Source organism: Hipposideros armiger, unplaced genomic scaffold (genome assembly GCF_001890085.2).
Source record: "Hipposideros armiger isolate ML-2016 unplaced genomic scaffold, ASM189008v1 scaffold_419, whole genome shotgun sequence".
Lineage (NCBI taxonomy): Eukaryota > Metazoa > Chordata > Mammalia > Chiroptera > Hipposideridae > Hipposideros > Hipposideros armiger.
Window position 1 is genome coordinate 369,592 of NW_017731769.1, and position 16,541 is coordinate 386,132.

Consider the following 16,541-nt stretch of genomic DNA (forward strand, 5'->3'; position numbering starts at 1 on the left):
TCTTCCTTCCTTCCTTTCTTTCTTTCTTTCTTTCTTTCTTTCTTTCTTTCTTTCTTTCTTTCTTTCTTTCTTTCTTTCTTTCTTTCTTTCTTTCTCAATAACAACAAATCATTTATTAAGAGATTTAACAAAGCCTGGTAAATTAGTTTTTCACATTGTACTTTACTAAGGATTTTCACATACATCTCCCCATTTGAATCTTACAAAAGCAGGCATGCAGCATTACTACAATTGAGGGCTGACTGCATGGACATGGTACCTGTGTAGTGGCACGTGATCCAGGGCTCAGAATGGTCCCAGGCATGGTCTGATGATGATGCTGTCTTGAAATTCTTAATAGTATCTGAATAAACAGACCCACATTCTCATTTTGCACTGGGCCCCACAAATTGTGTAGCTTGTTTAGTTTGCATTTGACAGACAAGAAAAGATCCCAGAAAGAGAGGAGTCATCTTCCAGCTCATGTAAACAATTAATTGAAGTGTCCAGAGAAGAAAAAGAAAAGATGGTATTTTGTTGGGTCTTTAATAGGACATGGGAATAGATGTTATTTGGGTGACAAAGGCGAGGGAAATGGACCAATTCCAGATAAATAAAACCATGCATTGCCTCTGTCGGGGTGCTCATTTTGTAGTAAGAAACTAGGGTCCCCCCCAGACTCAGGTTTATGTACCTGACAACATGCTGACAAAAATCTCTCATGAGAATTTTAAAAGAAAAGGCAGGCATTGGAATTAACTAGATTACACTATGAATAAGAGACCTATAGCCACCCTAATATTATATGCCTATTGCAAAGACCAACCTTCCTTTGAACAATGGGCCTGGTGCTATCTCTTCAGTTTGAGGCCATTGTCTCTGTGCTGCTTTTGACACTGTGAAAATCACGATGATCTGTGCACTTAAAACAGCCTTGCACGCCGTGGTTTTACTTCACATGCCCCTGGAGTGTGGGCTTTCTGAGTAGGCCCAGTGACATTTCTACGGCACTGGTAGCTGCACAATTTATTGTCACATCTGTACTAGGACATGTTAGGATTGGGGGGCTAATATTCAGTATCACCTGCTCAGGATACTCCACTTAAGTTAAGACATCCAGCAAGAAATTCCTTTTCTTTCTTGGGGGTGAAAAATATGTTCCGTTTACTCCCCTTTTCCTGAACAGACCTGTTCTGGTTTTTACATTGCCAAACTCTTGGGTATATTGGGCAGAATATTGCATTATCCTCTAAGCATAAGGAGTTACAGCCACTTCCACAGCAAATATAAGAAGACATATACAGGTAATTCTCTGAAGTTGTGGAACCCTAAGCCTGTCTACGAAAGATGGAAGGTACTAGAGAAAATTAGAGGATAAGAGTCTCATGAAATCACATTTCACTAATAGCCTGTTCCACTCCTCGCTTAATAGTCTTGGAATAAATTTGGGGTAAGGGTGTGAGAAGAGTCCTGAGGAGATATCCCTTCCTTCTTGGTAATAGTGAGGTAAAGATCTACAACTCCAGTTGGCGGCCCTAGATGGCAGAGAATGTTTTGTTTTCAAGGCTGAATCACATAAAGACCACAGCCATCTATAGGAGAAAGTCTCTAGATCAGAGGTTACGTGCAAATTGGTGGTTTGCAGATGTGACTTGCTTAACGGATGTGGTGTTTATAACTTTCAAAATTATTGGCCAAGATTTGAAATTTGAGGAATGTCCCATAAAATTCCAGATTGATTTGTTTATTGTGTGTTTACTGAACCCGGAAGTTCACCAGGTTTTGTGTTTGAATGCATACACTAAATGTTGCCGCTGGGAGATGCAATTATGCATAAAACAACAAAACTTCCCAGGTATCAAAATAGTTTATAGATGAAAAATTCATAAAAATGTCTATTCATCACAGCAGAAATGATATGTTGAACTAGAAGTATTTTTGTGAGTGTGTTGAAGTGACTGTGACTGATCAGGGCATATTATATAGAAAAGTGAGATTTCTTCTGGTTATTTTCTTTTGTAGCTTATGAGGTCACAGATATAAAAAAAATACCATAAACTTATGTATATTTTTTCATGATTTCAATGAGAATGTTGATGTGAATGAAGAACTTTTTGGCATGTCGCCCATGATAAGCAAATCAGGACATGGTTTATTTGGGTATATTTTTTTAAAGTCCTAAGAAATGTTACATAAACAGATCACAATTAGTAGATGGAAGTGTGAATGTCAGACTGTTATAAAATGTATATCTAGCATTGCAAGGTTTTGTAGGGAGAGAGAATTTAGGTTTGTTTATTGGTAAGTTCACTAGGAATTATTTGCTTTGTGGTAAAAGGTTTAAATGGAGCATATTATGGACCTAGCAGCTGCCACATGAGCTGGAGACCCTCCATTGATTTGAACAACAGCTCAAAACTTGGATAAAATGGGTGAACAGTATGGTAGTCAGCTTCCCTTTATGAGCCTAGGTGCCTGATTAGAGCGAGGTGCCCACCCCAAATCTAAAACCTACTGTGCAAAGATTAGATCTGTGTCTGGAAAGAAAGCAAGTCTCTTCCTTTAAGATAATGACTAAAGCTAAATAAACTCACCCCTCATTCCCTTACCATTCCCTTACCCACTCCCCTGTTAAAGCTGATCTGTACTAAATTCTGTACTTGACACTGGAATTCTAAATACAAGATCTGATATTCATACTCCAGTGCAGAAAAAAGGTGGCAGGTTTCTGGTTTGCAAATCAAAGTGGTAATAACTTTCAAAAGAAAATGATAATCATTAATTATTGCTATTTCAATTTGGAAGTTTTTGCTTTTTTAAATTTAAAATATCCCTACTATGATTTTTTTAAAAAAACTTATCTCATATGGGCACCCCATAATTAATTTAAAAAATTTTTGTTACATTTCTGGTAGTTAAATTTTTTTAAAAATAAATTTTATTGGGGAACAGCTCCAAGTCAAATCATTGTCTTCAATCTAGTTGTGGAGGGCGCAGCTCACTGGCCCATGTGGGGATCGAACCGGCAACCTTGGTGTTATGAGCACTGCGCTCTAACCAACTGAGCTAACCGGTCTCCCCTGGCAGTTAACTTTTCTAACAACTAGCCTCCTTTACTCATTTAAGATATCCCTGTAGCTCCTGAAACATTTCAATTTGTGACAACTGCATTCGCTATTTTAGCCATTCCTCCCCTGGCCCCTACTGTCTACCCACCAAGAGAAGGCAAGGTTTAACAATTTGTTGGCAGTTCAAAAGACGGGGCCATTGAAGGAAGAGACCCCTTTGGGTTCATTTCTGTGTACCCAGCATAAACTATGTTATACAGTGACTGCTTATTATATGGATGGATAGTTGTACTTCAGTTGAAGAGAGAACATATACTCAGAAATCTTTTGGGATAGAAGTTGTATTTCAGTCTCATGCAAGTTTAGTGTCAAGGATAATCATTTTTCTTTCCCTTCAACTTCTCCTTCTTGACCTTTCTCTGCTTTAGATGCCTATACGACAGCCGAAGTGGTTTACTCTTGGACTCTTGGGAAGAACAAATCTGTGGAAGTGGCACAGGATGGCTCTCGCCTGAATCAATATGACCTGTTGGGCCACGTTGTTGGGACTGAGATAATCCGCTCTAGTACAGGTATTTCTTTCATTTAACAAGCGTTTTTTGGAATCTGTACCACATACCAGTCACGGTTCTAAGTGCTTCTAATAACTTGTGGAATCCTCAAAATAGTCTTGTGATGTAGGTACTGTTCTCATAAGGAAACTGAGGCATAGACATATTCAGTAACGTGCTTCAGGTCACAGTTATACAATGTCAGAGCCAAGATCTGAACCCAGGCAGATTGGCTCCTAAGCCCATGCTTTTAACCACTGTGCCCTGCTGTCTCTTGGGGAGTGGGTTTAGGACAAGGGAATGACGGCCGGACTCTAGTATAAGAGAACACAGAAGGAAGCCATGATGGTGGGAGAGCTGAACTTTGATCCTAAAGGTTTTATGGAGACATTGGTTTAACTGTGCCAATGCTGAGGTGGCAAGTTAATAACCCCAAGAGAGGCCAGGTACACAGCCAGGAAGGCCAGGAAATTGTTTTCTTAAGGGTATCAGCCATCTCAGAAACAAGTCTGTGTGGCACACCTTGCCAACTCCTCTCAGTGGCTAATCCTTGGATACTGACAAATAGAACATACAAGCTTGTTCTGTAGCCTTAAGTCCTGTCTATTTAGAAACTCACCAGTCGTAGGGGCCTGAGGACGGAGGCATCCTAATCCCCAACTACCCTCAGGGTATTTCGTAACATGGAGTCTATCTTAGAGCCCACATAACTTAGAATATTGTTTGCTGTGAAAGGGTGGGAGCTTTCAACACTTGTCTCCCTGAAGGATCTTTGAATCCACAATTATAAATGAAATAGCGTACTCTTGTTTTATTTCATGACCTGGACACTGCTATTCCCTCTCCTTGTGATATTATATAGTATGTCATCTTGTCTGCACCCCCATATTCTCCTTCCACCCCTGGACTTGGATCAGGGGGTACCTTAAACAATCAGCATTTGAAAAGGATTTGAAGGACAACTGGATTTAGAGATTGGGAATTTGGTTTTGGGAAAGACTGTTCTTGAGAAAGGCAATACGGAAGTGTCAAAATGTCAGAGGTACATGACAGCATGGCCTGGTGGAAAAGCTGGAAGAGATAGAAAGCCTGGGGCTGCAGGGGTGTGGGCTGCCCTCCTCTGAAGAGATTCTGGGGTCCGGTGCTTGGAGTCAGTAGTGGCTGGACCAGGCTGAGCAGCCAGGCAGACACTGTGGGTGGCTGGCTGGAGCCCAGGAGTCCCCTCCCTCCAGCAGGTGTGAGTAGCTGCTGAGGCCAAGTGCCTGGCTTTGGAGGACGGGTACAGGTGCCAGTGGTGGAGTGGGGGTGTGCCTGGGCCACCTGCACCCTGGCACTTTGCTCCGAGGAGCACTCCAAGCCATGGAGCAGGGGATGAGCAGGGCCACTGTGGGGCTGCAGCTCAGATCCCGGCTGTGTCCTCCACCGTCTGGAAGCTGGAAGTGTGGCCTGGGGCCATTGCCCCACCTCCCCGGGCTCCTTTGCTCATGGCGGAGCGGGATGACAGTACCCTTACTGCCAGCCGGTTGCAGACCTGCTGCCAGGCTTGTGTGTCCTGGCCCCTGGACTGGGCACCTGCCCTGTTAGCGAGCTCGCCATCCATGTCTCAGGGCCCCGTGGAAGGGCAGGGCCGAGGTGCCCATCCTTGTACTCGGGTCTTCTTGCACCATCGCTGCCAGCCTCCGTGCTCAGAGCACCCCCTTCCATGGCCTCCTTCTCCCCAGGAACTGCGCTAGACAGCTGGGGGGAGGTGAAAGGGGGTTGGGGGAGGCCTGGGAGTGGGGAGTTATCTTCAGCACCTGCGCTGTGCATTCCTTCTGTCCTGCCGTGCCCCTTACATTTGTGAGGGAAGCCAGCCTCCTGCTCCCTGGGGCCTCTGCGTTGTGTTGCTGGCAGCTGCTGCTGTGACCTCCCCCTCTGAGATCAGACCCTCAACACACCACCTGCTCTCCCTCCACCCTGGGCTCGTGGGCAAAGAGGACGGAGGCTCCTGGAGGAGGCCTCGTGTGCCCGCAGCAAGGCGCTGCTGGCAGCTCGGCCCTACAGGCCCAGGGCGGCGTCCTCTTGTCCGCCTGGCCCTGGGATGTCCACCCAGCCAGAGGGAGAGAATTCCCAGGGTCACTGCCTCCGTTCACTCACCTCACGTCGCATCCCTCCTTGTCACTGCTCACCTGTAGCAGCTTTTGAGACCCACCCTTAGCTATCCAAGCAGCCCCAGCTCCAGTTTCATTTGCTCAGACCACTGTTTAGTCTTCAGCACAGAGGCAGTACCGTTCATGATAGGAAAATTAGACATACAGAAGAGCAAAGTATTGAAATTAAAATATTCTTTAATTCCAACATGTAAGAAAAATCTTCTTAGAAGATTTTGGTACAAAATGGTTATTGTACTTTTTGAGATATATATATATATATATATATATATATATATATATATATATATATATCCTTTAAGAAAGTTCCCTTTACATTTGTTTTTACATAAAAGGGGACATACTATTTATTGACAGTTTTATAAGCTGTTTTTTATTTCATTTTGTATTATAAGCATGTTTTCTTATCAATAAATGTATAGGATCCAAGTAAAATGTACAAACAAGTTAGTAATATTTTTAGTTGAGATATAATTGGCATATAACCTTTTATTAGTTTCAGGGGTACCTCATAATGATTTGATATTTGCACAATGATCATTTGCCAATTGATCACCACAACAGTCTAGTTAACATCCATCACCATACATAGTTACAAACTGTTTTGTCCTTATGATGAGATCTTTAAGATCTACTCTCTTAGCAACTTTCAAATAAGCAATACAGTATTGTTAACTATAGTCACCACGCTGTATATCACATCCCAGGACCTATTGATTTTATAACTAGAAGTTTGTGCCTTTTGACCTCCTTCACCCGTTTCACCTACTACACCTCCCCCCACCCGTCTCTGGCAACTACCAACCTGTTCTCTGTACCCGTGAGCTTGGTGGGGTTTTTTTTTGTTTGTGTTTTGTTTTGTTTTAGATTCCACATATAACTGAGATTACACAGTATTTGTCTTTCTGTGTCTGACTTATTTCACTTAACATAATGCCCTCAAGGTCTATCCATTTGTCACAAATTTAATTCTTTTTTATGGCCAAGTAATACTCCATTGTCTATATGGACCACCTCTTCTTTATCCAATCATCTATTGATGGGCAGTTGGGTTGCTTCCATATCTTGGCTATTGGAAATAACGCTGCAGTGAACATAGGGGTGCATGTAACTTTTCATGTTAGTGTTTTTGTTTTCTCCTGATACATAACTAGAAGTGGAATTGCTGGATCATAAGGTAGTTCTATTTTTAAGTTTTTGAGGAACCTCCTTACTGTTTTCCACAGAGGCTGCACCCATTTATGTTCTCACTAACAGTGTGCAAGGGTTCCCTTTTCTCCACATCTTCACCAACACTTGTTTCTTGTTAGGTAGTTATAAAGGGTAATATTTTAACAACTAGAGTGCACATGCATTAATTATTACCTTTTTTAGTTACTTTAAGTTTAAAAATAAAGTTAAAAAACCCTCCTCCAAGGCCACAACATTCTTGACAATGATGCGGTAAGTGTTGTTATCACTGGAACTTTAGCATTTCATTGTGAAGCTCAGTAAAATAATATCTTCATTTTAATGGTCTCATATATATATAGATCATAATCCATTAACCAATTATCTACTATTCTGTCTTTTAATGGCTATAATCAACACTGTATAGACCTTTTTTCTGTATAGCATTTTGTTCCTATGTAATTATCTGCTTTGGATAGAGACAAAATATCAGGATTGCTATTTCAGAAAGTAGACACATTAAAAAAAATTTTAATACATATTGACAAAATGCCATTCTGAAAGGTTAAACAATTCATGCTCCCATTATCAGTGTATGAGCATGTCACTTTCCCTGCACTCTTAGCAATGCAGATATTACGGGTTGAATTATGTCCCCTCCAAAAGATATGTTGAAGTCCTAACCCCCTGTACCTCAGAATGTGACCTTATTTGAAAATAGGGTCATTGCAGATATAATTAGGTTACATCTCAAATTAGTTTTGAAAACATGACACAGTATACATCAGTAAAAAGGTGATTCGATATATTGAAATTCATTCATATAATTCAATACTGTGCAGCTGTAAGAAGGAATGAGAAAGTTCTTTACGTGCGTTCAATGGAAATATCTGCAGGATATATTGTTTAGTGAAAAAAGCAAAGCACAGAACACTGAACAGTAGAGGGATATATGTTTGTAAAGGGATAATATTTCTAGAAATACACGAGAAGCTGTTAATTGAAAGGAGAAATGAGACAGGTGGTTTGGGACAGCTATGGAAGCGAGACTGTGTGCTGTACATCCTTCGATACCCTTTGATTTGGGAATCATATAAATATTATTACATCACATACCAGTACAGACGGTGCCAAAAAATGTATCCACATTTTAAGAAAGGAAAAATCTATATTAAAATTGTAATATTCAATATATACTGATAACGAGAGATGAACACAAGTCACGTGTGATTTCTGCAATGACAAGAGGTGCTCAAAGTGGTTCCCATCAGCGTCCAGACACTTCTGATTACGGCGAACTACTGCTTGAGCAACGTTGACCAAAGTGTCCACTTGTATACATTTTTTGGCACCCCTGGTATATGTATATTGTTTTATGTCACTACAAATTATGGATATTCCTTTCTGAATTCTGAATATGCTACTCTCTGTGGGGTCCAGCATATTAATGGGAAGCAAGGCCAGGGGAAGACCAACAGTTCATGGAAGTTCTGTTTTATATGAGTGGCTTTCTCTCAGCGTGCTGCCAGTCGTGAAGTGATTCTAAGCAGAGGGCTCCTGTTCTTTGCTCCAGATTCAAGAGTGTGCTCAATAAATGAATGAAATTCCTCAACATCTCTGACTAGTTGTTGACATCATTCCCTATTTCAGCACTGATTTCATCTTCCCTCATTTGGAAAGTTACTGCATTAATTTTCTAAGAAGAGCATTTGGGTATATTATCTTATTTTTCCATCTTTCCTAGAAAATTGACCATTTATTAGAATAAGTCTTATTACTGTTATTGTCTATATTATTTCTTTAGACATGTAGCACAGGTAAGTATAGACAAAGCAGAAATTAAGAAAGAGCGTGAAAGGCACATAAAGCGAAGTCAGAGAGATGAAGATGAAAAGAATACAGGAGGCAAGGTCAACTTCAAGGAAAATAGATAGGTAGAGAGTTGGAAAAATACCCAACATGAATTTAAGCAAATATAGCCACTCACTTAGTATAATGACTTAATTTGCCAAGCTCTTAAAAAAATCCTCATGTGTCTTTCACAACCTTAGAAACGAGCTAAATTGTGAATGTGTTTTATATTGTATTCTCAAATATTTCACACTTAACGCAGATGGAGTTTAATATGATGGAGTGAAAAGGCAGGGGGAAATTCCCCAAATCACTTAAAAAATTATCCTTCGTAATACACACAGGGAAAGGCAGCGATAGAGGTAGGAAGAGGGGGGCTATAATGATCTACTTTATGAAAATATGTGCAGTTATATAAAGAATTAATTTGCTAAACTGTTCTGCACTTCTGATCCATAGGTAATAACTAATTTGTGAATACATAAACATTATGTTTTGTATTGTACCCTTGATATTCTCTGTTTTTAATTATTTTTTTTCAGTTACAGTTGATGTTCAATATTATTTTATATCGGTTTCAGGCGTACAACATAGTGCTTAGACATTTATTGTACCCTTTTTCACACACGACACAGATGGCACTTAATAAGCTGAGACAAAGGGGTAGAAAATAGGATGGGGAACTTGGAAAAAAATCTCTAATCTGATCAAAGCTTCAGTTCCAATTTGGTGGAGAAGAGGATATAAAGAGATACAAAGTAATCAGTTGTATTTAACAGGACCTATTCAGTTAATTGACATAATGAATTAATTTGCTACGGTTTTCTAAACGTCCACTTATAATTTTCGCCTGCAGAAAATATCTAGACTGTGAATACCTGTGAATGCGTTGAAGTGGCTGAAAGTGGCTTTATATTGTCCCTTTGACTCAGGCAGTCTGCAGTTCGAGGGCAGAAATGGGAAATCTTCCCAACTGAGCAAAAGGCTTCAGTTCTAAGGAGAATTCTTTCTGCCTCTGCTTCCCCCCCACCCTGCCCCATATTTATTAAGGTCTAAGTGAAAAATAAAATTGTGCATATTTAAGTATAAAAAAGTGGTAGTATATGTATACATTATGAAATGATTATAGTAATCCAGTTAGCTAACATATCCACCACCTCACAGTTGTCTTTTGTGTGTGTGTGATGAGAATACTAAAGATCTACTCTCAGAAAATTTCAAGTGTATACCACAGTATTATTAACTATAGTCATCATTAACTGTACATTAGAACCCCAGAATTTATTCCTCTTATAACTGAAAGTTTATACTCTTTAATCAGCATCTCCCCATCTCTCCTACTTCTTGGCGCCTGGAGACCACCATTCTACTTTTTGTATGAGTACAACTTTTTTAGATCCCACATGTAAGTGACACTGTGCAGTATTTGTCTTTCTCTGTCTGGCTTATTTTGCTTAGCATAATGTCATCCAGATTCATCCATGTTGTCAAAAATGGCAAGATTTTTTTTTGTTTTTAAATGTCTGAATAAAACTCCATCATATCTATGTGTGTGTGTTTTCACAGTTTCTTTATTCATCCATTGATAGACAGTTAAGGTGTTTCCATGTCTTGGTCATTGTGAATAATATTGCAATGAATATGGGGGTGCAGATATCTCTTCTAGATACCGATTTCATTTCCTTTGGACATATACCCATAAGAGGCATTGCTGGACCCTATGGTAGTTCTAGTTTGAATTTTTTGAGGAACCTTCATACTGTTTTCCATAATGGCCACACCAATTTACATTCCCACCAACAGTGCACAAGGCTTCCCTTTTTTCTTGTCTTGTTATCTGTCTTTTTGATGATGGCCATTCTAACAGGTGTGAAGTTCTATCTCATTGTGGTTTTGATTTGCATTTCCCTGATGATTGGCGATACTGAGCACCTTTTCATGGACTTACTGGCCATGTATTTGTATGTCCTCTTTGGGAAAATGTCTATTCAGGTCCTTGGCCCATCTTTTAATTTTAAAAAATTGTGTTTTGACTATTGACTTGTAGATGTTCTTTATATTTTTTTCAATAATCTCTTATCAGATATATGGTTTGCAAATATTTTGTCCCATTCTGCGGGTTGCCTTTTTATTTTTTGGATTATTTCCTTTGCTATGTAGAAGCTTTATAGTTTGATGTAATCCCACTTGTGATTTTGGCTTTGTTGCTTATGCTTTTTGTGTCATCTCCAAAAGTTCATTGTCAACACCAATGTCAAGGAGCTTTTTCCCTATATTTTCTTCTAGGAATTTTATGGTTTTAGATCTAGCATTTAAGTCTTTAATCAATTTATGTGTTAATTTTCTATTATATCTCCTTATATGATATTGATGTGTTCAGATTTTCTGTTTCTTCCCGATTCAGCAGGCCATGCTCCACCGTTCAGCAGGGCCACTAGGGGGTGTGAGGTGATACCTCCTTGTGGTTTGATTTGCATTCCCCTGATGATTAGTGATGTTGGGCACCTTTTTTTTTCTTCCTTTTTTTTAGCTGAGCGATCCTGCCACCTGTTGGCAGCTCAGCAGCAACTCAGCTTGGGCCGGACTCGAACCGCTGTTGCTCAGAGCTCAGACTCTTGAGTGAGCTCTTAACCAATTGAGCCAGTAGGCCGGCCCACTGTTAGGCACCTTTTCATGTACCTGTTGGCCATCTGTATGTTCTCTGCTGGATGGGGGACTAGCTGTTTGCAGCTGTTGTGCACCCTCACCCTACCAGCTGCTTTGGACCATAGGCTAACTCGGGCATGATCTACTTTTTTTGGTGGGGGGCGGCCCTCAAGATGCACAGCGGCCTGGCCATGGCTGTTCTGGTAGGTGGGGGTGCTGCTGCGCGTGGGTTTTGACTTCCAGGGGTTGCAGTGTCTATGGAAGGCGGGGGAGGGGGTGTGTGCTGCCACTCCCAGGCCCCATGTGCTGCTGTGCGGCACACGAGTTTTGACCCCCAGGGGACATCTTATCGGAGGATGGCGCCCGGTGCCACCCCCCAGACTACGCCGCCTGCTGGTTTTGATGCCCGGGGTTTGCCTTGCTGGCAGGCTGGGGCGCTGGTGCCCTAGGCCATGCGTCCAGGTGTGTTTTGTTCCCCGGGGAATCGCCTTGTCTGCGGTGGGTGGGCGCCTTGCCGCTGCTAGGCTGCGGGGCCAGCGGGTTTAGACGCCCAGGGGTCACTGTGTAGGCAGGCAGGATCGCTGCCGCCCCTAAGCTGCACCGCCGGCTTGTTTTGTTCCCCAGGGATCGTTTTGTGTGCGGGCAGGCGGCCTTGCCTCTTCTAGGCGGTGCTGGCAGCAGGTTTGACTTCCAGGGCTTGCCGCGTCTGTGGCAGGCAGGTAGCCTTGCTGATTCACAGCCGCGCAGCTAGCGGTTTTCACTCTCAGGGCTCACCGTGTTGGTGGGCAGGGTTGCGGTGTCTGCGGACCTGGATTGCTGCCACCTCCAGGTTGCGCGGCAGGCAGGTTCGACTCCCAGAGTTTGCCGCGTCTGCGGACAGCAGAGCTGCCGCCCACAGGTTGTGTGGCTGGCGTGATTCGTTCCCTGGGATCACCTTGTGGGTTTTAGAGGGCTGTTGCTGCCCCCGGGCTGCACAGCCAGTGGGTTTTGACCTCCAGGGATCGCCTTGTGGGTGGGCATGGAGGCGTCCCCACCCCCAAGCTGTGCGACCTGGTTGGCCCGTAGGGATTGTCACATCAGTGGACAGAGGAGGTGCTGCTCCGAGACTCCGCGGACAGCGGGTGTTGATTACCAGGGATCGCCCGGTTGGCGGGCAGGTACACCACAGCCCTAGGCTGGGTGTCTGGCGGGTTTTGACCACCAGAGGTCGCCATTTTTGCCGTGGGAGGGGTGCTGGGACTCCAGGGGTCTGGCCCTTTTTATTGGCCCACCGCTATTGGGAGAGGCCTCTGCTGGAGTTCTGCTGTTGGCCAGAGCTCCTCTGTTGGGCGGGGTCCCCTTGTCTACTTATCTGTTTGCGGGAGCGGCAGGCTGCTCTCAGAGGTTGGGTTGCTGTGCTGGCGAGACCAGACTGCTGGAGTCTGATCAGAAGAAGTTGCTGGCAGGAAGTTGGTGCCATCGACAAATCTACGCACTGGTGGCTGTAAGTTCCACCCCTCTTCTTTGTTCTTACCTGACCTGATGTGGTTTAGCCCTGCCAGCTCCCCCAGTGTTCCCCATGAGGCTAGACAGAAGTGGGCCTCCAGGGGAATGCCTCGGAATGCTGGGGAAGCTGGATATCTGCCGTGGGCTCTCCTTCCCTCACCGGAGAAACTGCAGACCCAGAGGAACCCTCTAGGTACCACACCGAGCTGACCTTGGGAGGGTGGCTTTGTTTTGTGCTCCAAGAAGGTGCTTTAGCCTTATAATCAGTTGTGGGATTCTCACAAAAGCATTCTTGTCTGTGGATAGTTGCTAATCCATATTTCTGTGATGGGATACTAGAGCCAGGATGTCCTATTCCACCACCTTGCTGATCTTAATCACGCTCTTTGCTTCAGCAAGACAGAAAGTGAAAGAAAGAAGCATCTAAAAGGAGTGGACTGAATAAAATATATTCAGTTCAAACAAATGGCTAATTTAATAAGTTTTTGCAAAGTCCACTTGCTTTTCCTTTCATAGCTACAGAATATAAATAACTTATGAATAATATTCACTATATATTTTATACATAATAAACATTTCACATGATCAGATATAGATTAATAGACAGGAGTTCAGGGGTGTTAGACTAAGATAGGGAAGGGGGGCAGTTGCCCAAGCTCATCCAAGTCCAACTGTCCTTAAAAGTAAATCCTCGATGCCTTCTCAGTGGAGAGAGAGAGGGCGCGAGTGAGAGTGAGTAAGAGAGGACAGGGAGAGAAAGGAATAGAAATGGACACAGACAGGAGAGAGGTGGAAAGGGAGAAGCAGAAAGCAGGAGGCAGTGGAGAACAAAGACAGAAATAAAAGGATCGAAAAGGAAGCAGAGACAGAGAAAAGAGAAACTCCAAAGTGATCATGAAGAACACATTTCAGAATTTTGTATGAGAATTCTTTGGTAAATTAAAAATAAGCCTACTAATATTTTTCATGTTCCCATAAAGAGGCTAGATAGTGAATACACACATAATATGTATTGTGTACGGAGCTTTAGATGACCAGATGGTGCTTTCTAGGCTTAGGTAGAAGGGAGTGGGTGGGGTAGGAAAGTGGAAAATTACCTCATGGGAGACCTGTCAAAACCAAATGTGGGTGGAGGGCGAGAAGTGAAAAATAAGAATCTGACAAGAAAGGCAGTGGAGCAATCAGATTGCACAGATCTTTGGGGACTATTTGGGGGATCTGGCTTTTACTCTTTGAGAAATGGGAAACTACTGCAGGGTCTTGAACAAAAGAGAGACCGAATCTGACTTATATTTTAATAGGATCACTTGGGCTACTGTGTTAAGAATGCATTAAAGAGGGCAGGAACAGAAGCCAGACCAGTTAGAAAGCTATTACAGTACCCAAGGTGGCTTAGACCAGAGTGGTAGTGACGGAGGTGGTGACAAGTGGTCAAATTATGGCTCTGTTTTGAAGAAAGGTCAGGATTTGCTGGTTTATTGGGTATCTGTGTTTTCAAACACAAGAGAGGGAGGGAGGGAGAGAGAAATCAGTGATGAGGCCGAGTTTTTGAAGAATCTGATTTTGGCCTGTGCTCCTGAGAGCTACCATTTACTAAGATGGAAAAAAAATCCGTTGGAGGGGCCAGTTTGGAGGGGTTGGGAGATGGGCAGAGTAAAAGCTAAGACTTGGACATCTTAGGTCAAGATACCTATTAGACCCCCAAGTGGTGCTGTCTCATAGGTAATTGAATATATAGGTCTAGGGAAGTATAGGGCTGCTTCCTATATATAGGAAGTATACATAGAAGTATACGGCTGCTGTATCCAAGTACCACAAACTGGGTGGCTTAACGCAACAGAGCTTTATTGTCCATTATTGTCCCCCAGTTCTGGAGGCTAGAAGCCTGAAACCAACGTATTGGCAGGGTCGGTTCCTTCTAGAAGTTCTGAAGGAAAATCTGTTCGTGCCCCTTTCTCCTAATTTCTGAAGGTTGCTGGCAATCTTGGACATTCCCTGGCTTGTGGATTGATCACTCCAATCTCTGCCTCTGGCATCACACATCTCCCTATGTGTGTCTCTCTTTATAAGAGCAGCAGTCATGGTAGATTACAGCCTACCCCACTCCCATAAGACCTCATCATAACTAATTATATCTGCAACAGCCCAATTTCTAAAGAAGGTCACATACTCAGGGTTAGGACTTCATACCTTTCTAGGAGACACAATTCAACTCATAACGAATAGGAAACCCAGGCAGAAGATGTACATGGGGAGTTATCAGGGTTTAAGGTATTATTTAAAGACACAGGCTGAGAATGCAAAAGCAGTGAGTGAGACAGTATGAATCCTGATATCCCTGAGTGTTTAGAAATTTAAAGAAACCACCAAGGAGACCGGAGAGGAACGGAGGAGGGAAACCAGTAAGAGGAACATGACCTAGAGATTTGGTGAAGAGGGTGGAGTGCTCAACTGTCTAAAATGCTGCTGACAAATCCAGTGTGACTGATGATTAACTATTGAATTTAACAACAAGGGGTAATAATTCCTACCTACCTTACAGGGTTGTTGGGAGAGGGGTGTAAAATTAATATTCCCCAAACACTCAAAGTTGTTTGGCACCTAGTCAGATCTCAGTAAGTGTTCACTCTTATTTTGGAGTGGAGTGATATAGGCCAGTACACACTCTGCTCTGTGAACTTTTGGTTGTCGCTCAATAAATTCATTCGAACAGCAGAGCATAGGGATTAGAAAGCATACACTGTGGAGCCAACCCATCTGACCTTGAACCCTGGCTCCAAGACTTACAGCTGGGTAACCTTGTGCAAGTTGCTTAATCTCTCTTTGCTTCGATTTATGGACTTACAAAGTGAGGATAACAATAGTGCCTACCTCATAGGGTTGTGAAGATTAAGTAGTTGAAGAATGATAAAGTGCTAAGACGAGTGCCAATGACATAGCAAAGGCTTTAGAAGAGAATATGTCATACTAAATTTATTTAAATGCGGACCTTAATTTCTCTGAATGACATTTTTTGTATCAAAAATGCTCTGAGCAAGCTGTGTTGGTATACTGTTAGCATATATTTTCACATACACAAAAAAACCCTTATTATTTCATGAGATCTGGTTACATGGACTTGGGAGGTGCTGGGATATCTTGTTCTGAATATAAAGTTAAAGAGCTTTGTGAACTGAATTGGAGCCCACCTGGATCGAACAATGTTTATTTGGCTACATACTACCTGCTTTTACTCTCTCTACAGGAGAATATGTCGTCATGACAACCCACTTCCATCTCAAGCGAAAAATCGGCTACTTTGTGATCCAGACCTACTTGCCCTGTATTATGACTGTCATCCTGTCACAAGTGTCTTTCTGGCTCAACAGAGAGTCTGTCCCTGCACGCACGGTCTTTGGTGAGTGTTGTTTTGTGGAGAACGAGGGGGAGACATTTGCAAAGTCACAGTCGGGGTGAGGACGGTAGAAGCACCATTAGTGGAGATGATGGGGGCAACGCCTGAGCCCAGCATTAGTTATTGAGTCACTGGGTCCTGGTATCTCAAGCAACTGAATTCTTTTTTTTTTTTAATTGGGGAATTGGGGGAAGGGGAACAGACAAGTTGCTGTCATTTTGTTCTTCAGTCTAGTTGTGGAGGACGT

At 42.7% G+C, this 16,541-nt stretch overlaps 1 protein-coding gene across 1 annotated transcript in view; it reads left to right on the forward strand.

Moving 5' to 3' along the window:
- GABRA3 (gamma-aminobutyric acid type A receptor subunit alpha3) overlaps positions 1-16,541 on the forward strand; it is a 234,263-nt gene that overhangs the window by 191,815 nt on the left and 25,907 nt on the right. Inside the window, exons 7-8 of the mRNA XM_019664274.1 lie at positions 3,476-3,619; positions 16,145-16,297. Of these exons, the coding sequence (XP_019519819.1) occupies positions 3,476-3,619; positions 16,145-16,297 (297 nt within the window). The remainder of the gene's footprint in view (positions 1-3,475; positions 3,620-16,144; positions 16,298-16,541) is intronic.